The 27,078-nt window shown below is 37.7% G+C and overlaps 1 protein-coding gene across 2 annotated transcripts; it reads left to right on the top strand.

Moving 5' to 3' along the window:
• Nucleotides 1–3,496: 3,496 nt before the first annotated feature.
• LOC135639152 (uncharacterized) lies at nucleotides 3,497–26,740 on the top strand. 2 transcript variants are annotated; one of them, XM_065152942.1, is made up of 8 exons: nucleotides 3,497–3,636; nucleotides 3,742–4,470; nucleotides 17,539–17,642; nucleotides 17,712–17,782; nucleotides 25,112–25,181; nucleotides 25,578–25,668; nucleotides 25,731–25,793; nucleotides 25,989–26,740. In XM_065152942.1, the coding sequence occupies exons 1-8, from the start codon at nucleotides 3,565–3,567 to the stop codon at nucleotides 26,550–26,552; spliced, it is 1,764 nt and encodes a 587-aa protein (XP_065009014.1). In that variant the 5' UTR covers nucleotides 3,497–3,564; the 3' UTR covers nucleotides 26,553–26,740. The 2 variants fall into 2 exon arrangements, with proteins under 2 accessions (XP_065009014.1, XP_065009013.1); XM_065152941.1 differs by having other exon boundaries at nucleotides 3,505–3,636; nucleotides 3,739–4,470.
• Nucleotides 26,741–27,078: the final 338 nt, after the last annotated feature.

Here is a 27,078-nt window from a genome sequence, read left to right as displayed (position 1 = left end):
GAAGTCTAGGAGCTTGCCAAAGAAGCTTATCGGAACTTGCTAAGAAGATCGTCGTAAAGTCCAGGAGCTTGCCGGGAGTCCATTGGAGCATTACCGAGAGATCATCGAAAGTACGCTAGAAGCTCGTTGGAAGAGCAATTGACACACTGGAACAAGAAGAGCTGTGATCATATCTTAATTATCGTAGTTAGAGTGTAAATTAAGTTAGGATTGAGAGGTAATCCTACTAACTTAATTAGGGGCCAACTAGGCTCTTAATATGGCTGATTTGGGTCAGTTTGAACAGCCTAATCAGCCCTTGAAAACATGGTTGGCGGTGGCACCGCCCAGAAGACCCAGTCTCCCAAGTGGTTTAGGCGGTGGTACCGTCCAGACTAGGAGGTGGTACCGCCAATAGTTATTGCTGCCAACGGTGGTACCACCCCTATCAAGCAGTGGTACCACCAGAACTCGGTCTCCGAGCTCTATCAGGCAGTGGTACCACCTAGATTGAGCGGTAGTACTGCCCAATATTAGTTGTCAAGCAGTGGTACTGCCCAATAATGGCGGTGGTACCATCAGGACCCCGAAAATCCGGGATTAAACACTTTTTTAACTCTATTTTCTACATAAAAATATTGAGATAATCTTGAGTTATTGGGGTGTAAAAGTATTATAAACAAGTGCTAGAGTTCTCCTCCTCCCTTTCTAAGTTTTGAGATCATTTAAGAGAGGTGTGAGACTTGTAAGGGTTCTCTCCTAAACCCGTGAAAAGGAGAAAGTGCTGTAAGAGATGGTTGGTCTTCACCTATTGAAGGAAGGCTTTTAGTGGATGCTAGTGACCTCGTCGGAGGAGGAATCCGAAAATGAATGTAGGTCATATTAACCGAACCACTCTAAAACTTGGTTTGCATTTACTTTGAGCAATTTACTTTTATAACAAATTGCCTCTTCTCCTTACTGTGCTTTTACTATGCCTATGTCTTACATATGCTTTCAAGTAAATACCTTGTGAGATCACTTTTAATCGTACGAAGATTTTACAAAATCGACTCTTTTCATTTGTATAATTTACATTACTGCAAATCTCTTTAATCTTCTTCTCTTACACTTTTACGAAAAGCTTTCAAGTTCCAATTCTCTTTGAAACGGATTAAATCAAAATCATTTTTGTCGGAATCGATTTTCATTGAAATAATATCTTTCGAATTCGGAAAGTTTTGCGCTGCACTAATTTATCCCCCCTCTTAGTGTCGCTCTTGATCCTAATAGCTTACCCCTTTTGATTTCAAGCACAAATACAAACCCACTTACATGATATATTTCTATGTTTCAAGGCTAATAAAAAGTCTTACAAATATGTTGATAGTTTTTAAATGAATGAGACTCTTATTAATCAGAGAATAAAAAAATTAAAATTTTCTTTTCGTGTAATACATACTGATCGATAAACTATGATTTCTATTTGTAGTATTTTATATATTAAAGAGGGTAGCTTTTCTTTAAAATATCATAGTACTATGATATCTCCCCGTCATTTGCTGATTTATGTTTTGGATTCTCGAATTCAAATAATTCAACAAGGGCTGAGTATTGATAAGCAAATTTTCTATGTCAAGCTAGTCTGGTTATCCTCATTAAATCTGTTTTTGTGACTTCCCCGGTTCATATGTTAGCAATTTCTTGGATGTCTAAATCTGTTCTGAAATGTATTAATAAATTATCTAGGCATTTCTTATGACACGAAGGCCATAATAACCATGGTTATATCTTCTTTCATGGGACACTTTCACTGCTCGAAAGGAGAAGGATAACCTTGATATTTAAAATCTTGCTTTGATGACTACTATTTTGCAGGCTACAAGTATCCACAGCTACTCTATAGTATTTGGTGTCAAGTGGTGTATGCTAAATATGGTTACGTGTCTTCTTAGCAGATTAGCCATACTTTTAATGGTAGTGGGTCATAGACATTATTTTTGCGGGGAATGCATAAGCTTCATTTCGATTTTTTTCTTCCTTATGAGTGATGGTTTTTCTATCAATATTTTCTATCGTAATTAGATTTTTGATATGTCATTGTCTTTCAAACCCACTTTCGTTAATATAGAGTGTGTGAATGAGTTTTCTATAGTTTCAAGCTTGATTTCTGATCAAAAGTGGGATTCTTCTAAACTACATTAGCTTTTTGTTCCTATGATTGCTTATATGATTTTGAGGGTTGATTTATTGGATGTACTTGAGGATGACAAATGGGTTTGGATCTCTGATGTAAAAGGACAATCATCAACTAGGCATATATATGCTTTTTAACCTCTAGTATACTGTTGATCATTTATAATGTTTTGACCTTAGCTTATGGAAAATATTGGTCATTCCTTATTCTGTTTGTTTTTGTTGAAAGTTGCTTCATGGCAGTTATTGACTTCTTAGTATTTTGCTCACCTTGGTTTTATGGATGTGAAACTCTGACTATTTTATGATGGTCACACTGATGATTTATTTCGCTTATTTCTTGGCTACCAATTTATCTATTCTATATATTTAATCCTCAAATATAAGCTGGATATCTCATTTTGGTTCTATGGTCGACGATACACTGATGCTTGGCTTACGGAAGGATAAAATATAGGTAAACATTCTTGTTTATAACCATTAGAGCAATTATTGCATATACCTTTTGGTTAATTTGGAAGACTCAGAATGATACCTTATTTAACAGGAGAAGGTTGTCTCTAATGAAATTTTCTATAGGGTGGTGACATTCTTCGTTGTTGATCCTGTCCAGATTCCTCCTTAGGGCACTGTCGTTCCTCCTGCTCACATTGTTATATTATGGAATCGACCAATAATGGGTTGGTTTAAATTGAATGTGCATGATTTTTTTTTATAAAGATTTTGACTTTTAGGGAAATGCTTGTTGTGCTTGAAGGACTTACCTCTACGTGGAAATGCTTGTTGTGCTTGAAGGGTTGCAGTTAGCTGTCGAGGAAGGGGAGCAAGCCATTGACGTTGAAACAAACTGGTTTGAGGTTATGCAAATCCTCGACAATGAATCCATCCCACAGAGAAAGGGGTGCAATCCATTGACGTTGAAACAAATTGGTTTGAGGTTATGCAAATCCTCGACAATGAATCCATCCCACCTTGGAACATGATTGATATGGTCAGAAATATCAGAATTATATTAGGTCCTTTCCGAATTATAATATTATTCATATCTTTAGGAAATGAAATGGATACGTATAGTGATTGGTTGATTTTGTTATATCTATTAAAGATTAAAAAGATCATGAATATCTGTTGTTACTTTTTGAGTGCTAATTATTGATTGTACTCGTTTCCTTAAGTAATACAAATTCTTTTCTTGGAAAAAGAAAAAAAAACCTATCTCCTAAGGAAATAGATAAAAAGGATTTAAGAATTTTCTATTATATTGAGAAAAGACAGTGATGCTCTTAAAGAAAAGAAAAAGGATATTTTGCGAGAAAATAAAAAAAAGGGACTTTTCCAGGAATTCGCCATTAAGCAATATCTCCCCGTTCTAAACCCTACTTCAAAACCCTTCGGCGCCGGTGAGGAGCTATGCTTCCCTTTTTCCAATCGCCCGCCGTTAATATCCATGCCCAAGTGCCCAACGATCCCTCTCTCCAACAGGTATTCTCTTTTACTCCTTTCTCTCCTTCCCTATTAGAGTTGTTTTTTGCCTTAGCAGTTTCTAGATTTTTTTTTTCCTTGCCAACTTTTATCGTATGGAAGCAGGCGGCCCTGTTCAACCAGATGCAGTTTCCAGACCCTTCTTTCGTCAATTCAAGCAATCGGAATACCAATTCGAACGGTTTCAGTGCGACAAATGTTGCTGCCGCCGCCGCTGCTGTGGCTCCTCTGATGGCTCCGTCTTCCTTTCTGAATTGCCCTAATATTTTGCCCGTGGTGCAAAATAATCGCTTGAGCGTCTTCCCTCAGCAGCACGTTCAGTTTGGGGCTGCTCAACACCTGAACCAGCAGCTTTTGGCGTTGCAACTTCTCGGGATATCTCGTGGCATGCCTCAGAATGCACAACAGTTCCAAGGGCAACTGCAGAACCTGAACATGTTCACCCCGCTTCCACCTGGTGTTGGCCCCTTTTCTGTGAACAATCGGCCTCAAAATTTCAACTTTATTGGTGGCTTACCTAATGGACAGATATGTTTTCCAACTACGATGATGCACAGGAATCAAATTGCTGATCTCAACTCTCCTGCATCATCGTGCTTGGGTTCTAACAAACCTGAGCATCTTGGGAATCACCCAATGGTTGCTGTGGGAAATTCACATACAAGTTTATGTAATGGTGCATTGTGTACGGGAGGGAAGAAAATTTCCTTCACTCATGAAGGCAAACATGAATCTCTTGTCAATCCTAAGAAGTTGCATCAGCCTAATATATGGAGTCCTACGAAAAATCATCATCCTATGAAGTATAATCAACCAGGAAACTTGTGGCCTCAGGTAGCAATCACCAGCACTAGCCTTCCTTTTAAGTTAAATAATGTGTGGATATGGGAAACCTGTTTGAAATTGTAATACTTCTCGTAGACCACCTTAATATGAACTTGTGAGAATCCTTTGCACATTGGTAATCTTATGTGAAAATGTAAAAACAAAACCGAGGTAAAAAGGTTAACCTAGTGTACGAGGTTCCCACCAAATGTGGATCAATGTATGTAAGTCTCCTCTTTATATAGAGATTGTTTCTAAGATAGGAGCAACCTTACCATCATGCCAGCATCTGTCCTTTAATCTTCTGTGAAATATGTTATTCTTAATTAGATCATATTTATTATCATTTGATGAGATAGTATGGCCATGATGGCAAGATGCAAGTGTGGTATATGGTTATGCACCCTTGTATCTATTATTAGCTATGCAATCTAACTGGCCCTATGGTTTATATGCTTGATTGAGATGATTCATCATGAACTAACATCCTTAAGCTGGCATGCTGTGTGACAGGGCAGGACTTGTGGATAACAAATCAAACACTTTGGTTATGCCTAAAGCACGATGAGTTATATCATGTGTATCTCATTCTATGTTTCTTCATATGCTATTCCTTATATTCTTACTTTATGTGCCAATTATGAAAATTTGAAGTATGGTGGCATCCATATGAGCTTATGAAGCCAGTTAACATATGAAAACTTGGGTGGAACCATTCATTTGGATGCTTATAATAATAGTTAATTTGGAAACCAAGGGTAACTTTTCAACACGTGGTATGTTGGGCTCACCCAATTCAGTAATCGCAACTGGCCTCTCACATATCAGAAAGTTTCAGGATTCCAGCTTGGTTCTTCTTATCTCTTATCTAAGATTGTTAACTTTGCATTTAGTTCTTTTGGTGCATCAACTTTTTAATTCCAAGTGTTCCACTTATTTATAGAGTAAGGGCATAATTCATGACAGATTTGTTAACCTGATGTAGACATAGAAGGTGCATCTCTTAAATAAGTGCATGGTTGGTCTTGATGGTTAGTAGTGCATCTCCGTACGAGGACAAATGATCCATCATCATGCTAATTAATATCTAGTGGTCTTGATTGATCAAGAAACAAGTACATAATGGATTGTATTTGAAGGGGAAATTATTTATACACTTGTTATGTTTTGGATAGTGTTTTAAAAGCACTTGGCGCCAAAAGGTGCCAAGGCACCAAAACGCCCAAGGCACTAGACGCTTGCCTAAGTGTCCACTCAAGTGAAGTGAGGACTCCCGAATATTAAAAGTTAAAATATATATAGTATGATTGATAAATATGATCACAATGTGGTGAACTTAGAACGACTAAGTTGTAACTCTTAACAAAGTAACAATGCACCACCTCAATATGGTGCAACAAGTTACTTGAAAGTATTACCTATAAAATGAGAAGATGGAGAAGTAACTGGAGGCTGTGGAGGAAGGTGGGGGAAGGTGGAAATCAACGGTGGACAAAGCTAGGGAGGTTAGTGGACGAAGCTACAGTGACGAACAGACGAAGTTGTAGTGGCGAATGAAGCAGGTGAGGTTGTTGACGATGGCAGACGAAGCTGGAGAGGGTGACACACAACGTTGTTGACAACGACAGACGAAGTGGACAGACTGTACTGTCACAAACTTAGCTGTAATTGCCTAAGTCGTGAGGCACCCTTGCGGCAAGTTACGGACTTAGCTGGAGTTGCCTAAGTCGTGAAGCACTCTTGCGCCAACTCCTCTGACTTAGTTGGGATTGCCTAAGTCATGAGGAGCATATATGCGTTCGCAAAGAGTCAGCCTAGTTGCAACCTCGTATCGAATGATCTGTAAAACATAAAGTTGATTAGTTTGAAAACGAGCGATGGACAAGTCTAGACGTCTCACGAAGAGGGAAGCTTTACAAGAAATTCAACGAGCACCTTAAGTGCAAGAGAGAAAAGAGAGGAAGGGGAAAACAAGGACTTTAGAAGGTTGAACGAACAGTTGCAAGTCCGCAAATAACTACTTATCGGGTGTCGGGCGCGAAGGCAAGTTCCCGTCAAGTTAACGTGCGAACTTGTGAAGATTGTTCAACACTTGACACTACCTCGAAGCCCCATCCCCCCTAGTGCCACCCGGCGGGTTCCAGGGTGTTGAGATGGCTGATGTTTCGCGTGAGGTTGTGGTCTACAGAAAATAGGCCATGACATGCGAAAACGAAGCCATTTTATGGTAGTTTGGCCTGACACGATGAACGGTCGCACTGCAGCACTACGACTTGTTGTTGCTTATATTTTTCAAGCAAAAACACATAAAACCAAAGTAAAACATGCAATGTATCTGTACAAGCATGTAAAAGCGACGAACTGTTCGTTGAAAGAAGTTGTTGTGGGTGGGTGACGATCGTTCGTGATATTCTCCGCCACTTAAATTGTCGACGCCCTCGTCGATGCATGTTGGAAGGCTTTGATGGATGCTTCTTCATGTCGTCGGGCGTCTTCAGGCTCCCAACTAGCTTCGGTCCGGGGAAGCTTTCGTCACTTCACCAAGTACTCAATCTGCTCAGCTTCGTTGGGTAGCTTTGTCTTGCGATCCACTAAAATGGTTTTAACTCGCTTCTCGTAGGAGGTTGTGGTGTGAGGTAGCTAAGTTGGGACACTTCGAAAAGCATCTTGCGGATCTTAGTGGTAGGCTTTTAAGTTGCTAGCATGAAAAAATTATGAATTTTGAGCCACGTCGACAGTTGCAACTTATAGAAGACATTGCCTACCCTACTAATAATTGGGAAGTACCCTTCATACTTACGCATCAATCCTTTGTGCACTTTGTGCCTAAAGAACTAGAGTGATACTGGTTGGAGTTTTACCAACACCAAATCATCGACTTTGAACTTCTATGGTTGCCTTCCCAAGTCTGCCTACTTCTTCATCTTTTTGGTCGCCTTCTCCAAATAAGCCTGCGTAATATCTGCATTTCGGTGCTATTCTTTTACAAAGTGATATGCTGACGGACTACTCCCTGTATAACCGATAGCCAAGGTGTAAGGAGTTGATGGTTGTTATCCTATAATGATCTCGAAGAGGCTCTTGATGGATGCAGAACTCCACTGTAAGTTGTAGGAGAATTGGGCTATGTCCAACAACTTCACTCAATCTCATTGGTTGGCACTTATGTAGTGCCGATTGTATTGCTTAAGGAGTGAGTTTATCCTTTCAGTTTGGCCATCCATCTAGGGGTGAAGGCTTGTGGAGAAGTACAACTTACACCCTAGTAATTTGAATAGCTCGGTTCAGAATCATCCTAAGAATTGAGTATTTTGATCACTGATGATGTTGTGTGGGACTCCCTAATACTTCACCATATTCTTCATTATCAACTTGGCTGTCTCCTATACTGAACAGTGTAGGGGTGCAACAATGAATGTTGTATACTTCGAAAACCAATCGACCACCACAAGTATCGACTCGTCCCCTTACTATCGGCAAGCTTGATATGAAGTCCAAGGAAATACTCTCCCACAGCCTTTCTGGTATGAGCAGTGACTCCAAAAGTCCCATCGGCTTCCGCTGCTCCATCTTATCTTGTTGGCAAGTAAGGCATGTTTGAACATATTCCTCCACATCAGTCTCCATCTTCGGCCAGTAAAAGGCCCTCTCCACGAGAGCCATTGTCCGGTGGATGCTCGGATATCCAGCCCAAAGGGAATCGTGGCACTCTCTTAAGAGTTCATACATCAAATTATTCACTCGAGGAACATAAACTTTATTCTCTTTGGTGTAAACGACTCCCGTCTGGACCCAAAATCGTCGTGCCTTGTCTTCTTTAATTAGTTGCATTAGGGTTACTGCCTGAGGATCACTGTATAGTCCATCCCTGATTCTAGAAAGGAAGTTGTAGTGCAATTGACTTGTTTGGCCTCCGCCTTCCAACTGCATGGAATTCACTAGTTCTACCTTTTGGCTCAATGTATCTGCCATGACATCTGCTCTTCCGGGCTTATACTCTATTGTCATGTCAAACTCAGCCAGGAAGTCCTGCCATCGTGCTTGTTTTGGGGAGAGTTTCTTTTGAGTTTAAAAGTAACTCAAAGCGATGTTGTCCGTTCTCAACACAAATCGCGATCCGAGAAGGTAGTGCTGCCAAGCTCGTAGATAGTGGACCACTACTGTCGTCTCTTTGTGCATCGGATATCGTCACTCGGTCTCGTTGAGCTTGCGGCTCTCGTAGGTCATTGGGTGACCCTCCTGCATGAGTACTCCCCCAATAGCAAAGTTTGAAGCATTTGTATGGACTTCAAAGGGCTTCTCATAGTCCGACAATTCGAGTACTAGTTCTTCCAACATAACAGCCTTTAGATATTTGAATGTCACTTCACATTTGTCGGACTATCGCCAAGGTTGCTCCTTCAGCAACTCCGTCAGTGGAGCTGTGCGCTTCAAATAACCAGCTATGAAGCGCCGATAGTAGTTGACGAAACCAAGGAAAGATCTCAGCTCCGACACCTTCTTTGGAGTTCACCATTCCGCCATAGCTTGCACCTTTGATTTGTCCATCTGAATGGAACCGTCATCGATTTGATGCCCCAAGAACAAGATCTTCGTCTAAGCAAAGTAGCACTTCTCCCTTTTCACGAACAAAATGTTCTCCCTGAGAACCTTGAAAATTATCCGAAGGTGCTCGATGTGCTCCTCGAGCATTTGGCTATAGACGATGATATCGTCCAAGTAGACGACCACAAACTTGTCTAATTACTCATTGAATAGTTGGTTCATAAGAGTGCAGAATATGGCCGGAGCATTGATTAAGCCGAAAAGCATCACCAAGAACTCAAACACTCTATATCTAATCATACAGGTACCCTTCGCTTCGTCGCCTTCCGCAATGCGCGCTTGCCAGTACCTCGACCAAAGGTTGAGTTTGGAGAAATACTTTGTTTTACCCAGTTGGTCGAACAAGTACCCGATGAGCGGGATGGGATACTTGTTCTTCACCATCACCTTGTTGATGGCCCGATAGTTTGACGCATAGTTGGAGGCTCCCATCTTGTTTCTTTTGGAAGAGGACTAGAGCTCTGAATGGTGCTTTGGAACTGCGGATGATACCGCTGCTTGGCAGTTCATCTAACTGCTTTTTGAGCTCTGCCAACTCTAGAGGGGACATGCGGTATGGTGGTCTTGCTGGAGGTTTCACTCCTGACTCCAACCCAATGTGATAATCCACGCCTCTACATGGTGGCAGGGTTTTCGGCAACTCGAGTGGCATAACGTCTGTGTTCAGAACGTTCGCCACCGCAACAGGTTCATGAATGGCCTCCTCGTTGAGTGGCTCTAGCTTCACAACAACCATAGAGGTTAATCCTCCTTTTCGTACCCCTTTCTTCAATTGTAATGCAGATATTTGTTGGGGTTCCTTGGTTCCTTTCCGAGAGACAGGAACCACGCAGGGGTCGTCACCTCTCATCAAACATAGGGAGTTTAGGGATGGTATTGGCACCAACTTCACTGCGTGCATGAACTCCATTCCGAGAATCACTTGAAAGTCGCCCAGTGGCACCGCTATCATGTTTGTGCACTCGCTTCATATTTCGATCTTGATGGGGACTCCCTTTGCTAGCTTGGAGATTCGCTTGGCCTCTGAGTTCACCTCCTTTATCCGACTTGGGTTCTTCTCCAAGATCAGCCCAAGTCGCTTTGCTTCTCGATCGATAAGAAAATTATGGGTAGTGCTCGTGTCCACCATTGCACGACTTGTTTGACCATTGAGCTTGATGTCCACGTATATAAGCTCGCTGTTCCTTGCTTTCTGTGGCTTTGACTTCATGTTCTCCCCCACTTGACCCTGCAACACATTCAACAAACGCATTGCTCCCATCCGGGGTCCTTGCGACTCCTTGTTGTCGCTGTTGGATTTTGAACTACTTGAACTAAGAGCGATGATCTTGCCCTTGTCCGATTTGGGGGGGGTGGATTGAAGCTGTTAAGGCATTGAGTGTTTGTTTCTATAGGCACTCCCTTACCATATGCGGTCCTCCGCACAAAAAGCATTTGTCAGGTTTTGGGGCCTTGCCTTTTGAGCTTGGCCCTTTGTGGGAACTCTTCTTCCCCTGTTCGCCCTCGAACTCCTTCCTTCGAGAATATTTTGGTGGTCGATTTCCTGAAGATTGTTTTTTTTCCCCGAGTCCTCCGAGGAAACAAAGTCAGTGAGCCTTTCTACGGCTGCAATTGCTTCGATCATATCGGTGACATTCCTTCGATGCAGTTCTTGTTGTGCCCACGACTTCAGGCCATCAAGAAAGCTAAATAGCTTATCCTTTTTGGACATATCCTGTATGTGAAAATTGCTTCACGTAGTCCCGAATGGAAGTACTTTGGCAGAGTTGTCTCAACTTCCTCCTTGTGACGAACTCTGTGTTCTCGGGTAGGAACTGAGTTCTTAACTCCTGTTTTAAGTCCTCCCATGTGTCTACTCGACACCGACCTTGTTGGATCTCCTCTTAACGGGTTCGCCATCAAAGTTTTGCGTCCCCATTCAGATACATGGTTGCTACTAAAACTTTGGTATCTTCAGAATCGGGCCTTGCAGCTCGAAAGTACTGTTTCATGTCAAACAAGAAATTCTTGATCTCCTTTACGTCCCTAGCACTTCTATAGCAATGAGGCTTAGGTGCTCTCAAGTTTTGTGGTGGTGTAATGCGGGTGTTGCTCCCTCCCACATTTAGTACCCTTGTGAGCGCTGTCACTCTAGAAGTGAGTTCTGCCACGACTTCGTGCAGATGTTTTACAGAGTGTTTGGTGTCTTTTGTCAGTCGATCGACTAGGGACTCGACCTTGTCGATTCGAGATTTCGCTTCTTCTTGTGAGCTCTCTACCTCAAGAAGCCTTCTTTGGCCTTAGTAGAGTTCCTCCAAGCTCGCTTCAAGAACATCCAGGCGGGTTTCCGCCGTTGCGAGTCTCTCCTTGTGACTATTTTTCCTGATTAGCGCTCCAAATTATGCCTCTCCCATTCGTGGAGAGTAGCCAACTTCTCGCTCGTCAAGTTTGTTGCTACGCTTCTCCTGAGTGGTTCCAACAGCATGAGAGTGAGTTTGCACTTGCAGCCCACCTGTGGCTGCTTGGGGCAATTGTCTGGCTTCCCTCGTCTTGCTCGATTCACCACGATGCTTTGCTATAGAGAGATTGCGAAGTTTATTCGCTACTTGCTCGAATTGCTTGCCCGTTCTGATACCATAATGTTATGGACTTAGCTGAAATTGTCTAAGTCGTAAGGCATCCTTGCAGCAAAATCACGGACTTAGTTGGACTTGCCTAAGTCGTGAAGCATCCTTGCGCCGACTCCACGGACTTAGCTGGGATTGCCTAAGTCATGAGGTGTCCTTGCGACATATGTGTCTACAAAGGGTCAGCCTAGTTGCGACCTCGTACAGGTCCTGAAGGACCTGTAAAATAGAAAGTTGATTAGTTTGAAAATGAGTGACGGACAAGTCCCGACGTCTCGCGAAGAGGGAAGCTTTACAAGTAATTCAGCAAGCACCTTGAGTGCAAGAGAGAAAAGAGAAGAAGGGGAAAACAAAGACTTTCGAAGGTTGAACGAACAGGTGCAAGTCCGCAAACAATTGCTCACAGGGTGTTGGGCGCGAAGACAAGTTTCTGTCAAGTTAACGTGCGAACTTGTGAAGATTGTTTAATGCCCGACACTACCTCGAAGCCCCATCCCCCCTAGTGCCACTCAGGGAGTTCCAAGGTGCTGAGATGGCAGACATTTCGCATGAGGCTACGGTCTGTAGAAAACAGGCCATGGCATGCGAAAACGGAGTCATTTTGGTGTAGTTTGGCCCGATACGGTGAGCGGTCGCACCTGCGAACTCTCGTTGCTTACATTTTTCAAGCAAAAACACACAAAACCAAGGTAGAACATGCTACCATGTGTCTGTACAAGCATGCAAAAGCGATGAACGGTTCGTTGAACAAAGTTGTTGCGGGTGCGCGACGATCGTTCATGATAGTACGAAGGCGGTATACGACGTTGCAGTGGTAGATGACACATACAAAGGTGATGAATGAGCAGTAGGGTTTTTGCTTCTGGTTTCTTTCAATGGGTTCATGTTAGGGTAAGTGCCTGTACAACTTACATTAGTCGATTCGATTGAACCAACTTACTCGCCTAGTTGAACCTTGACTTGAAGTCGACCTGATTTGGCTTAGGCGCTCGCCTGAGGTGCCTAGCGCTTGGGCTCATGCATGCGCCTGAGCAACGTTTCATTGAAATGCCTTGCCCTGAGGTGTTGTTGCAAGGTGCTTGGGTCTTGCCTTGAGTAAATTGTGAATAAACTCACAATTGGTCATATCATCTTCATTAGCTTATTAAAATTGATCAAGTAAATATATGCTTTATTGGATAAATCAGAATAAAATAGAAGCTGTACCTTTGGACATTATGAGAAAGCAAGATTAATGAGCCTCATTCCTAGGTCCTATTAGTACTGGCTCATGTTGACATACATACTTAACGTTTTTTATAATCTTTTCTGATCAATTATGGATCAGAATACAACGTAAGGTCACATTTTTCCTTGGCATTATGAATAAGAGGTTATCATAATATTTTTACATATAACAGTTGAATGGATATTGGACTTCAAGTGGAACTAATTTCAATGTAGTGCATCTGATTCATATTCCTTCCCTCTTTGGTCTCCTTTTTTCCTATTTGCAAAGATTTGATTTTTGAATAAGATTGTATGCTATATATGATTCCATAAGTAACTATACATCTTATTATGTGAATTAATTTAATTTGTTTTTTCTTTCTCATTAATTTCCACATGAATTGTTGTGCCTACATGCCAATCCAGGCTGCTGATTCATATTCCTTCCCACTTTGGTCTCCTTTTCTTTTCCTATTTCCAAAGATTTGATTTGTGAATAAGATTATATGCTATATATGATTCCATAACTAATTATACATCTTATTATGTGAATTAATTTAATTTGTTTTTTCTTTTTCATTAATTTTCACATGAATTGTTGTGCCTACATGCCAACCTAGGCTACTGACAAGAATATGGCTAATGTAATGTTGGCCAACCCGCTTAATCTCTCCTTTAATTTTCTTTTAATGATTTCATGTGGTCAACACACGTGATCAGAAAGCACATCATGAAGCACTTACCATGCCATACATTGAGTAGAATTAGGCATGCAGTAGCATGTATATCCTTGAATTCGTCGTTCATAATTTATAATGACATGTTTTATCTTAAGAGTTTATTTGTCTTCCTTTTCAGTGTTTCAGTATGACCAATTTTCATTTAGAATTATTGACATTGTATGTTGTTGTTATTGGCCAAAACACCTCCATCCTGGTTTATGTCTGCTAAGTTGTGATCTTATTTTAAAAATTATGTTGAACACAAACTAACAAGTGAGTCAACAAATATTTGTGGGCTGAATCTTATTTTAAAATTAAATGTGTCCATATGATTATTAATATCTTCCTTGAGGAATTTGAAAACAGTACATGTCTTATGGCTATCTCTTAGCTTAACTCGCTTGTTAGTTTGTGTTCAACATAATTTTGATCCAAAAACACTTCTTGAAGTCATGAGTTACTTGCTACACCATACATTGACTAGAATGAGGCATGCAACAATGTGTATATCGTTGATTCTCATCATATTTATAATGACATGGTTTACCTTAGAGTTTATTTGTCTTTCTTTTCTATGTTTTTGTAGGATTAATTTTCATTTAGATTCATTGATATTTTATGTTGTTGTTGTACTAGACACCTCCATTATAGTTGATGTCTACTAAGTTGAGAAATTAAATGGTTTTCAACAAATACAGAATTGGCTGAATCTTAATTTCAAAATTGAAGTGGTTAGATTATTCTTCATATCTTCCTTGTTCAATTGTGGTATAATTTTTCAACAGTTGAAAGTGGTAAAATGAACTGCTGACTTCAATTATAGGATGAAAGATGTGATGTTTTACTAGACTGCCTTAATATATCTTAGAAGATTTGTCATAGCAAAACCTAGAAGACTTAAAACAGTACATCTTATGGTGTGTTGGAAAGTTGACTTGCATGGTTTCCACTAAACCATAAAATATCATGTAATTTGATGACAACATTACAAAACAATAATCACTAGTTCCGAGCATCAAGTTACCAAATCTCAAGTTATCGAGTTCCAAGCTACTATGTTCGAAGGCACCAACTTGTTACATGGTAGTGCTTAACCACCCTCAAACCATGGACAAACTGACAGGTTGGAACTTGAAACAATAGGATTTGATGCTATCTAAAGTGGAAATCACCTATAATGCTTCTAACTCTTTGATGACAATAATTTGTTTGGAGATTATTATGGTTATTTTCCATTTGACCTAGACCTTGCTACTATACTTGCATTGTATTCTCAACTTAAAAGGGAGAAGTTTTTGCAATTACCATGGCAAAGATTCATATAGAAGCTAGAAGTCGAAACCAAATTTTAAAAGAAAATGTGAAGAAGCATTGTGTGTGAAGGTCTTTAGAGGAGACTTTGTGTAGCTCCATCTGAAAACAGAACATGTCCCAATAGTAAATTGCAACAACCTTAAAGAAAAGAAAATTGATCCTTGTTGAGTTTTCAAGAAAATTAATGATAATACATATAGGATTTAACTTCCTCTTGATATTCACAATCACTCCACATTTAACACTTAAGGCTTATTACCTTATCATGGCAATGCTAATGACAACTCATTGATGAATTTATTCCCCATGTGGTTTGGGGAAAATAAAATTTTAATTTTAATTTGACTTGGATTACATTAATATACTTGATTTGCCATAATTTTGCCATAAGACTTCAAACTTGACACTGCTCAATATGATTGAAACCTGATTTGTAGGGTTTTCTAATGAGGTAAAAAATAATATAAATATTCATGGCAACATTTAAATAAGAAATAATCTCAGGTTTAAAAAAATCAAGTTCCAAGCTGCAAAACTCCAAACTATCAAGTTGCAAACTGCTTTCTATGGGACCATGAATTAGCGATGTTTTATAATTTGTTTCTTGGTGAATTGAGTTGATTAACTAGGTTATTGAAGATAGAGTGGAAAGGGCTTGTGAGGCAATCTTGTATTAGCCCATATGAATCTATGAGTTATTACTTAGCTTAAGTTCCTAACTCTTAGTTAACCCAAGAGAAAAAAAGGGTTTGTTTCTCACAAGGTTTTAATTTGAAACTGGTTCCAGAACCTATTGGACCGGTACCATACTTAGAAGTTTTCCTTATACCAATTTTTATTTCTCTCTCTCTCTCTCAACTGCTTCCCTTATTCAGCACCCTCAGTCTAATACCAATCTCTCTTCCTTCCTCACCTGCAACGTAAGTGGCCAAGTTAGGGATGAGTGCTGCTTAACTGAGGCATGGTACAAAGCCCAATTTGAAAAGGGGGTGTAAGGAACTAGCACTAGAATGTGACATGATTCCCACACTATACACCTAAATATTCTCCAATCAGATTTTGAACCTTCGACTATTAGGCATCACTTTTTGTTATTTTGATATGAATGTTTGTTGGTTCTGTAATTATATTCTTTCATATGTTTGTTGGTTCTGTAATTATATTCTTTCGTATGTTTGTTGGTTCTGTAGTTATATTCTCTCTTATGTTCATTGCTTCTGTAATTATATTCTCTCTTAGGTACCTTGTTGTTCCTTGTTTTCTTTGTTTGTCTTTTCTTGTGTGATAATTCACTCATTCTTCTTGACAGGCTCTTGCATAAATTTTTGGACTTGGAGATGCCTATCAGAGTCATTAAATCTTTAAACGTCCAGTCCTTCTTGTTCATTTGCTTTCATATCTCATTTCTTTTACATCCTTAATATTAGCAGTACTTTCCAAGATTGAGTGCAAGAGAAAGCTTAAATATGATGTATAAAATCCAGAAAAAAATCAATAATGTAATATTGCATTTGAACTTAGCATTGCAGCACTGTGGGTGCAGTAACTGCTGAGGCAGATTTTTTTTTTCTTGGTTGCTGTTGTCACTTGGTTTTTTTTATTTTAGTGCATGAAAGGTTCACAACAGCTTGGATCAATGTTAGAGGATTTTTATCTTGAACTAACTTTGTTTGTGATTGACCATGTAGACATTTATTCTATTGACCTAATATCGACCTAGCTATGTTACTATTTAGGTAACTATATTTCCAGCTAGATAAGATATTCTATAAGGAAAAGGGATGCCTTGAGAATGAGGAACTTCATAAAAAAGGGTGAGAAGCTTAGAAAGGAGAGTGATTTAAACAAGATTCCAAGAAGACCAAAATTTTTGCATATGATGATATGAATAAGTTGAATGAAAAACTCCCATTTGAGAAAGTCAAACTCAAAGTAGGGTACAGTTCATTCCAGAAGGATAAGTAAAGTTGAAATTTTTTAGTACAGCTCCAGTAAAGGTTAGGGGTGAGATAAGTAGAGTGGAAACTCGTGCTTACTGTGCTTTTGTTTCCCTTTTTGTTCACTGGCCATGCAACCAATGTTTGTATGCTTTAATTTCATTAGAGCCTATATCAAGCTTGCTCTTTCCATAATAAGCCAGTCAGTGGTTAGGAAATTTAAATTGTAATGTTATATTACCCAGGTAGTAAGTCTACCTGAGTGGTGATTATGGGTTACCCTCATCAAAGTGAAGTATTTGCAAAGAAAATCATATTGTCTCATTCCAAGAATTTCATATCTTATTTCTTACCAAGGATGTTTCCATTTTTCGGCAATAACTTTATTAATTCCATTATGGATTTTCTAACAACTGAAGCATAGAATAGATCCAAAAAAGATTATTTTGTTATATGACTAGCTTATTTTGAGCTTTACTTGATTAACATATGATTCTCTGTAAATGTCCATGTTACATTCTTTTAAAATAAGTTTTTTTTCCATTATGTGTTCTTTCTCATGTGATGCTTGGAGTCCAAAGCATAAAGTCAATAATATTTAACCTCCTGAAGTCATAGGCTGTTTTCTTGACAATTTTAGTATGCACATAGGTCTCTTATACTCTAGCTTGGTTTTAATTACAGGTCCATTGTCTTGAAGATGGTGGAAGTGATATCATTTCTGTAAATTCTGCAAAAAAGGGTTTCACTAGACATCTTCATGGGCAGAGAAAGACAAAATATACTAGGCATGCTCATATCTTGAATCTATCTTTTACATGTTTGGTAACTAGTTGACCATGAAATTACTTTTACAGAAAACCACAGTTTCAAGATTTCAAAAGCATAGAGAGCAATAAGAGGATGTTTAATGGAACTAGTGGAAGAGGTACTAACTTTTGTGATATGACACTTAGCTTATTTTTATATTTGGTTGCTGTGATATCAAAGATGCATCTATTTGTTAAATCGTGAGCTGTTCATACTTAGTTTGTAGGGTTGCCAAAAATGATTAAATCTAGATATATAACAATGCAAGAAATTTCTTTATGCACCCTTAAGCTTCTAGATTTATAAACTGCTGTATATAGATCAAGCCTTGTGAAATAAACCCTATGAAAAGTTGAATGAGGTGGCAGCAATAAATAAACCAGTATGTTGATTAGAGTTAGGTATACAACATTGCAAGTATTCAAGAAGTTGGATCACACAAGATGCTGATACCATTAGTTTAGATAGGTATGTTAAATTTGTTTATCGACAATTTTCAAGGCAAGATTGTAGGTTTTTTATTTTTCAGTTCATCACACTTAAATCGATGAATAAATTGAGGTCCTTAATAGGAGTTTAGGTTGAGGTTTGATGTTTGGCTGGTGATCCTGGGTTCATTTGACATCAAATACTCCCCTTAGTTGAATTTTTGTATAGCAGTCTTGTCAGTCATTTTACAAAATTTAGTCCTTTTGAAATAGTCACTAGACACCATCCTTAAACGTCTATTGATCTAATTACTATTCATTCACAGGGTAGACCTAATAAATTTGTTACATCCTTTTATAAGTACATTCATGATTTGGAACTTTAGATTAAGTTTTTACGTAGTTTAATGATGACAAAAGATACATATAGCCGACTTCAAATTGTCAAGGTGTTGTTATAGGTTGTTGCATGATTGGCTTCTTAGAAGATCCTAATGAAATGAAAAAGTAATTATAAAAAAGTATTTTATTAGCTAAGAACTTAAAGGATAAACATGATTTTTGAGAGACACCATGATGGTAATAAGAAACATAAATAATTAATTTTTGATTACTTGATCAAAGAACAAAATGTTATTAAAAGCAGGGTCTGCCGTACCGTACCGGGCCGACTGTTACGGGCGGTACGTACCGGTCCGACAGGTTTTCGGTATGCGGACCGACGGTTACCGGTCCGAGTACTGTAGCACTTACTATAGCAATGCAGTAGTTACTATAGTACTGTAGCAGTGCTACAGTACTCGATACACCAGATGTACCGCTCGGTATACCGTATCGTACCGGTATCGAGCCCAAGTCGAAATATCGGTACGGTACGATATTGCGAACCTTGATTAAAAGGGAATTGCAAGCAAGGTTCGTCGTATCGTACTGTACACTGCTACAGTCGAGGTACGGTACGGAGCGGTCCGCGTACCGTTGGCCTGTCGGACCGGTACGTACCGCTCGTACCGGGCGGTACAGTCCGGTACGGCAAACCTTGATTGCAAGCCTTAAGACATGGATTAAATATTCTTTAACTCAAAGATGGTCCTGAGAACATATTCGATGAAATTATATATGATGAATTTAATGAACTGAGCAAACCATTAAATGGATCCTTTGAGTATATAAACTCCACTGAAAAATACTATAAACAAAAATGTTCATTTGGTATCTCATACAAACTAAGGTTGGGTTTTCATTGAAACAAAAAACCCTGAGATTCCAAATCTAATGTTAATTCTATTAGGGAGGGATTGTCCCTGTTAAATACTTTGAAAAATTATAAGTTGTATCAAAACATCCAAAATACATGTTGGCAATGGAAATGTTCTAAAGGTTAACTGCAAACTTCCTGAATTCATTTCTGTTCCAATAGGATTTTGTATTAAAACATCTTTCTTGTTGTTAAAAGCCTCAAACAAGGAGTTATTTGTTTCACTCCTTTGCTTTCATTAATTACACCATTCACAGTAACTGAAGATGGAATTTCTGCTAGAATAAATGGTATACGGACTAATATAAAATTAAACAAAACCTGAAGAATCCATTTTACATTAGTTAAAAGAAGCTATATTATACAGAATATTTTGTAAATGAATAATCTTCACTTCATAATCCAAGGTACAAGGATTGAATAAAACTCTCAAAGACCCCTGTCTTCTAACCCAAAGTAACACAACTGAAAGAAAAAATATTGAAAATGATATTAAAATACGGATCTTTCTTTGGCCTTTTGCCACAAATGGACATGAAGTTTAACTTTATTATATCCTTGGATTTGATGAACACAAAATATCTACCAAGGCAAGACCAATATAAATGAACAATATTAGAAATTTGGAAAAATTGTCTTTTAGACAAAGAACTTAATTGAAAAAGTGCTCTTTGGAGATGTTTTACATTTTATGTTGAAAAACACTTCTGTGCGAAAGAGGAGTTTTTAGATTGATAATTGACTAGGAACCCTTAAACAAGGTCTTACAATGAATTAGACATCTTATTAGTGTTTTCAAAAGGAACTTGGGCAACACCTCGGGGCAAGGTGTTACATTGAAGCATTGCATAGGTGCGCACCTGAGCCCAGGCGTTGGGTGAATCGTGTGTGCACCCGAGACAAAGTGGTTGCTGTTCATCTCGAGTTTAAGCTTGAGCGAATAAGTTGGTTCAACAGAACCAACTAATACCCTTTACTCCACCCCACCCATGAAAGCAACCAGCGAAACCCTACTGCCTCCTCCGCCGTTGTAGCTTCGTCCGTTGCTTTCGTCTGCTTATTTTATTTGTTTACCATGCTGTCTTTTATTTGTCTTTTTAGAACTTAAATTAGGAATTTTAACCTCAATCACTTAATATGGTTTGAAGAAAGGAACATTTGAACAACCATGCAGCTTACTTGGCTAGTATAAAAAGACAACCAGATCCAGTATAGTTTCCATGCTTATTAATCTTTATAAAAGAGCTACCATGATATCGTTTCTATGGCTTGTGTCCATTACCTCTTCTAGAAAATACACACACATTATGTATAAGTAAGCTTAGAAGAGCTGTTAGGTAGGTGTAATTACAAGAGATGTAATTTGGTACTTTATATGATTCCAATTTGATATGTCATTTTTATTTTTGTGATCATTTTTAATTATTTATCAATTATAATATATATATTTTAAATTTTAATATTTTAGAGCATCTCGTTTTTGTTAGGCAGGCGTCTAGCACTTTGAGCATTTTGGGACCTTGGAGCCTTTTGGCTTCTAGCGTTTTTAAAAACACTACATCTTATTCCTCAAACAAGATCTTATTAGGAGAATTCAAGGATCAAAAGTTTATTCAAATTTGATATGAAATTTAGATTTTTTGACAGATTCAAATTAAAGAAAAGATAATAAGACTGTTTTCATTAAACCATTTGGGCATGATGAATAGAATGTCATGCCTTTTTTTTTTAAAATAAAAATGCTTCCTTTGAAATTTCAAAAAATTATGAATTAGATCTTCCTTCCATGTACTTATTTATTTTATAATAGTCTATATTGATGATGTGTTAATTTTCGGAACATATTAATCAATGCTAGAAGCATCTTAACATTTTAATTAAAATTAATATAAAAAGTGGTCTGAATTATCGAAAGGTCCTGAGTCGAATCCTGCATTTGCCACTTACCCTTTGCAAAAAAAGTTCTACCAAATAATTTCAATCAATCAGGTAATACAATTTGCTGATGAATTCCCTGATGAAATGAAATACAAAACAATTATAAAATTTTTAGGATGTTAAGATTATTTCTCAGACTCATAACTTTTGCTAATGACTGGAAGATTTTTCCTAACAGACAAGAAAAATCCACCTGTTTGGAATGAAAATCGCACTCAGGCTGTTAAAAGGATCGATGATAAGGTGAAAAGATTACCTTGCTTACACATTAGATACCCATATGAATTTACTATGGCTGAAACAAATGCATTGACATAGAGGATATGGAGGAATCCTAAAGCTAGGAAAAGGAAGGAAGCACTGCACTGTTAGTAAGATTTACATCAGGAAGGTGGAACGAAACATAAATAAACTAATCAACAATTAATAAGGAGATCTTGGCTATTCTCATAGTAATATTTAATTTTAACTTGGCTATTCTCAAAGTAATCTCTAATTTCAAGGAGAAATGTTAAACCAACAATTGCTTTTAAGATTTAACTGCAGGTTTGGTAAAGAGGTCTTGCAAAATGATATCGAAAATCTAGTTCAACAAATATTTGCTAGGTGGCAAACAATATTATCTTGCTTTGACTTTACTATTGAACATAGTAATGGAGACAAACTTTCTACCTGACTTCGTCTCATAATTTTATGTAGGGACAAGACTGGTAAAAAGGAGCTATTCTCATAGAAAGTATCTATAGAAACTCCAATGATCAGAAGAATATAAATATGGAATGTTCATCTCCCAATAAAGAAGGCCAAGATCAAAATCTTTATATCTTAAAGACTGAGGATCTGATGCCTGAGGTTATAGATTCCACGTCCAGTTCTAAAGAATTAGTCCTAAATATCTTCTTTGAAAGTCTCATTTTATTTCTAAATTAGATTGAGAAAAAATTATCACTTAAAGATTGGGATTTAACTCAGAATCTTAAGACTCCAAATTTTTTTTCTGATGTTGTATGAAAACATAAATATAACTACTAGGAGTGTCAAGATCCATGGATAAATATCAACAACCAATTTAATTATTTTAGTTTCATTCGTCTCAAAACCAGGATCAACCATCTGTCAAAAAATATGTTTCAATTACAGCTGGTGGTTTAAGTTTAGAGTTCTGCTAGATATGCTCTCTCAAGAAATCTGAGTGAAGATCAGTAACGATTTATATGATGAATTATATAAAGACCCCTATCTAGTTATGCAATTTTGTGGAGAAACTGGACTATCTTGTATCCTTAAATTTTGTCAACAAGATATTTGTGAAAAGATGGGATGAATTTGATTCCATACTGATTGTATAAGGACAAAATATACCCAAAGGACTTTATAGATATATTACCAGATTCAAAGGGAAATGTTACTGAAGAATTAATATGAAAAAATCCTACTTTATCTGTAAAAGATCTTCAAGTTTAGGTTTGTGGAACCATGTTTAAAATTTTGGAAGGATCTGCATAACCCTTGGAAATTTCAATTCAAACACCTTTATTAGGGAAAAGTGCTTCAAGCTCTATGCGAACATCATCCACAGACCTTTACAACTATATTTGCGCCTTAAGCAAGAGAATGAAGAATATTCTTACTCAAATTAGGAGGATTACTCTGGATATGAAATGCAGTTAAAAGATTGAAAGTATCAGATGACAGAGAAGTCAACCAAGAAAAAGTTACACAAGATTCTCAACAAAGATTGACAAGACCGAAGATTCTCAACAAGGACTGATAAGACAAAATACCTCACAAAGGCCACTTGATCAAAGATTGGAAGATAAAGTAAAGCTTCAACAGTAAAGGTTTCTTCATTAGGAAACCATCGCACAGAAAACAGTAAGATGAACTTTAGAGGAGAATTCCAGAACCATCTGTATAAGAGAGAACTTTAGAAGATGGGGACCAGAGAACTCGTCTCCTAAGACTTTGCCCACTTTGTTTTTATTCTATAATTGGAGAGTCAGCCCTAAGAAGTCTGAGAGCTACATTATCTGAGCAATCTTGTGAACTCAAGAGGAATTGTTGTAAGAAGATAATATATCTGTAAGCACTTTCTTTAATATCTCTGCAAAAGTTTATGTTGCACTATTGGTTTTGCTTCCTTCAGAAGCAATTACTGTCGCAGATCGACAATGCAATTAGCACTCTTGCTAATTATGAATAATCATGGTAGCAGATCCACTTACTGCTGTAGCGACTCTAGAAATATCTGTATAAGCACTCATTTTTTTGCTAGTTTACAAAAACAAAATATGTTGCATGATTTGTTTTGCTGCCTTCTGATCTCTTGGGTAAGAGTTCCTCAAACAGTTGTCATACTCACCGTGTAGACATTGGTATTAGAGCCCACAATACAAAGAAAGTTGTTTTGTATGCTGAGTAATTTAGCCTGGTGAAGGATGGAGCTCCCCTTGTTGCTGTTGCCATACACCCCATTCTCTGGATTTTGGATGGCTTAAAAGTCTGACAAACAATTTCATTAGTAGTAATCAACACATTTTATGGCATATTTTATTAGGTCTTTTATTTCTGTCACTCTATAAGCATGGGAGAAACCTGTTAGTGTGTCAGAACTATATTGGTAAAAAAAGGCCTCTTCTGCATGTTTTAATGATATAGAAACAAGTATCGAAAATGGTTAAGTTTCTATGATTTCCATCGAAGAAATGTATCATCTGGGCATTTTCCATTTTATATCAGATTCTTATATTAAGATTTGGTATCGAAACTTGTCAGAATATAAAAGAGACACTGATGAAGGGAATGATTCCAAGATGAGAATTTGGTGGTTTGCCAATATATTTTGCACGTGACCTGTTTTATTCATTCTCAGGTGACATATTCAAACAAATAAAATGATATTGAAATGCTTTTTTATATCACTGTTATTTAAGGCCACTTACACATCCTTTCCAAAATTAAAGAGAATGTATCGGTAGTGCATAATTATCTTATCCTGCCATGAGGTAATGTTGTGAAGAGATGCACGAACAAACTTTACAGGCAGACCTCAGAAATCTTCTTAATGTGCCAAACTTTCATGAAAAGCATGATCTCAGTAAATTCCATATGCCCATCTTTTTGTTCTGGTTTCTTATTGAATTACTTTCTACAGTGTTTCTATTTATGAATTGTGTTGTTGACCATTGGCCTTTTTCTTATGAGATCCTGCATTTGCTCATTAGAATTATTACTTATTAGTTTGCTTTTTTATTCTTTTACATCATTGACTATAGGTTAACATCACTATTATTTATAAATAAATGAAATCCCAACCTCTATGTCAAATTACCATCTCTGTTCAATCTTATCCCTAATCACTTCTCTATAAAATGGATATAAAAAACTGACCTGCATAAAATCTCCAGTCATACAAAATTCCAGAGAAAGATTGTGATTGCAGTAAGTTCATTGTTTTAGTATTTTGATAATATTTGAGAAATCATCTACAGATGATAGTAAACAGCAAATTGTATAAGGTGTGTCCTTTGTTTATATGCATGGCAGTTCCATTGGACTAGTGCTAATAATACTTCTTTGGTACATGTCCTCTTTGGAGAGTAATTTGGGTTTGGGTACAACATTTGTTTTGAAATGGCAGCTTGTCATTCTTGTTATTTAGGACTGTCACTAAATTATATTTCAACCTTTTAAATAGGAGCTTATCAATATTAGCATGTCATTATCTTAACAGGATGAATAGTATTATCTTATTGCAGGAGATTTATTTTATGCCATAAGGAATATCTGATTCGGTTTTTTGTTTGTTGTGTTGGCTAAGCAGTTCAGAAGAAATGGAAAGGAGAACCTCAGTTTGCAAAGTGTAACAAACCAATTTTAACAGAACGCCCAAGGTACTGAATTACTCAGTGATGCACTCATACAGATAAAGAAAATTTGAAGTACTTTTGCATGCTACTTAGCACCATTATAGAAAAAGGCAAACAGGAATACTGTGGAACAGGTAAAGTGAGGATGTGTAGAGATGTGATGGTCGGGGCTAAACAGGGCTATTTGTGTACACAAATGCATACACACACACACATACAGGCATATATGTATCTGAGTATACATATTTATGTGTATATGTACATTTTGTACGTATTTATAATCAAATTCCCTAATAAGGTTTTCACAGTAAATTTGTCCTGTCCACAAGGTAAGGATGAACATGTCCCTTCACATCTTTCTCTGCATGGATTTTACTTTTTCGTTTTTCTTCCAAATGATCTTCTGTTGCTGTCTTGAAGGTGCCTTCCTGTAACTTACACTGAACATGAAATCCAACAATGGATTGAAGCACGACGGAAGAATTTCCCGACCACAGCCAACATCAAGAAGGTAACTTGAATATTCACTCTCTATCAGATATTCAGTTCTCAAGAAAGTTTTTTGTGCTGCAGAAATTGGTTCAATCTGATGTCAATAATGAAGATGCTGATGACGATGCCCAATTACGCCGCCAGGTAATCGATTATGTTCAAATTATTTAATCTCCACATTCTATCTTTTTTTTCTTTTGCTGGTTAAATTTATACAGATTAGCTGAAATATGCTTTAAAATTTTTATTTGCCACTAGTCCTATAAAGATTGTACTTTGTATTATCAATATACATCCTTTGGTCATTTGAGACTCTTGTGGCACCATCTTGTCTTTCAGCAATTGAAGCAGGTTCTAGCTAAACAGGCAGAATTGGGTGTTGAAGTAGCTGAGATACCCCAAGGCTATCTTTCTGAACTGGAGAACCAATCTGGTGGGCAGGAGAATAATTCAAAGGTGCTGAATATGACCAACAATTTTCCAAACAAACACATCTGCAAGAGGGTCAGGCATCAAGAAAAGTGGCAAGCAAAAAGGCTGAAGTTGACGAATGAATCATCTGCTGATGCTGCTTCAATTTTGAGAAGGGAACCAACTCTTTTGCGAAAGCTCCTGAGTTCTGATATTAGAAGAGACAACAGCAGGCTTTTACAAGCTTTTAGGTTCATGATCCTAAATTCTTTCTTTGAGCATTGGCCGGGAAAACTTTTGGAGTTTCCATCTTTTACAGTGAGAGACATACAATGTGAAAATGGGACTGCAGTGGAGAAGACATCATCTTTGAATTGCATAAACAATGTTGAATTTGAGGTTGGCCAGTGTTCTGTAGTTAAGGAAATTGAGGGTCCGAAACAAAATTGTGTTAGGGATGATGCAGGTTTTTCAAGCGAGAATGGCCAGTAATAAAATTGGCAACACCGAACTGGATTACCCGTGATCACAAAGGAATATTCTTTTGATAGATCAGTTAATAGATGTAGAACATTATGTTTTGCTATGTATTATATGAATTAGCTGATGTCTGAGATTTGTCATCATCGAAGTTTAAGCTGATGTTTTGAGGTGAGAAGAATTATGGTTCTTACTTTAACTGTTCTTCTGTACAAATTTGAGACCTATGAGTTAACTGCTGATTCAACTGCTTACTTTAACTGCTGATCCAGCAAGACTTATTGCATCATCGTAAACAATAAGCTATTATGTTAAAAGTCTGCAAAGCAAAGTTGTTCATGAGCTTCAGGCATCTGCTTCAAGACATGCAAGCATTCTGTGGTTATGATTCTCCTTATTTTCTCAAATTAAACAACCGCATAGTCTATATTAAGTTCACTCTATAGTCTATATTTAGTTTAGTAATAAGAGGTGCAGAAGGTCAGAGGACTCTATAGAATTAGGAGAATGAGAATAAGATTTCAGAGAATTAAATATC

The sequence above is a fragment of the Musa acuminata genome, chromosome BXJ3-5 (genome assembly GCF_036884655.1).
Source record: "Musa acuminata AAA Group cultivar baxijiao chromosome BXJ3-5, Cavendish_Baxijiao_AAA, whole genome shotgun sequence".
Classification (NCBI taxonomy): domain Eukaryota; kingdom Viridiplantae; phylum Streptophyta; class Magnoliopsida; order Zingiberales; family Musaceae; genus Musa; species Musa acuminata.
The sequence above is the reverse complement of the archived record's forward strand: the minus strand, read 5'-3'. Positions and strand labels throughout refer to the sequence as shown.

Excerpts from the sequence above, each read along its gene's own strand:
- LOC135639152 (XM_065152941.1), top strand. The coding sequence starts at position 3,565 with ATGCTTCCCTTTTTCCAATCGCCCGCCGTTAATATCCATGCCCAAGTG. Across the intron at positions 25,669-25,730 it reads CCACAGCCAACATCAAGAAG|AAATTGGTTCAATCTGATGT; the intron begins GTAACTTGAATA and ends TTTGTGCTGCAG. Across the intron at positions 25,794-25,988 it reads ATGCCCAATTACGCCGCCAG|CAATTGAAGCAGGTTCTAGC; the intron begins GTAATCGATTAT and ends CTTGTCTTTCAG.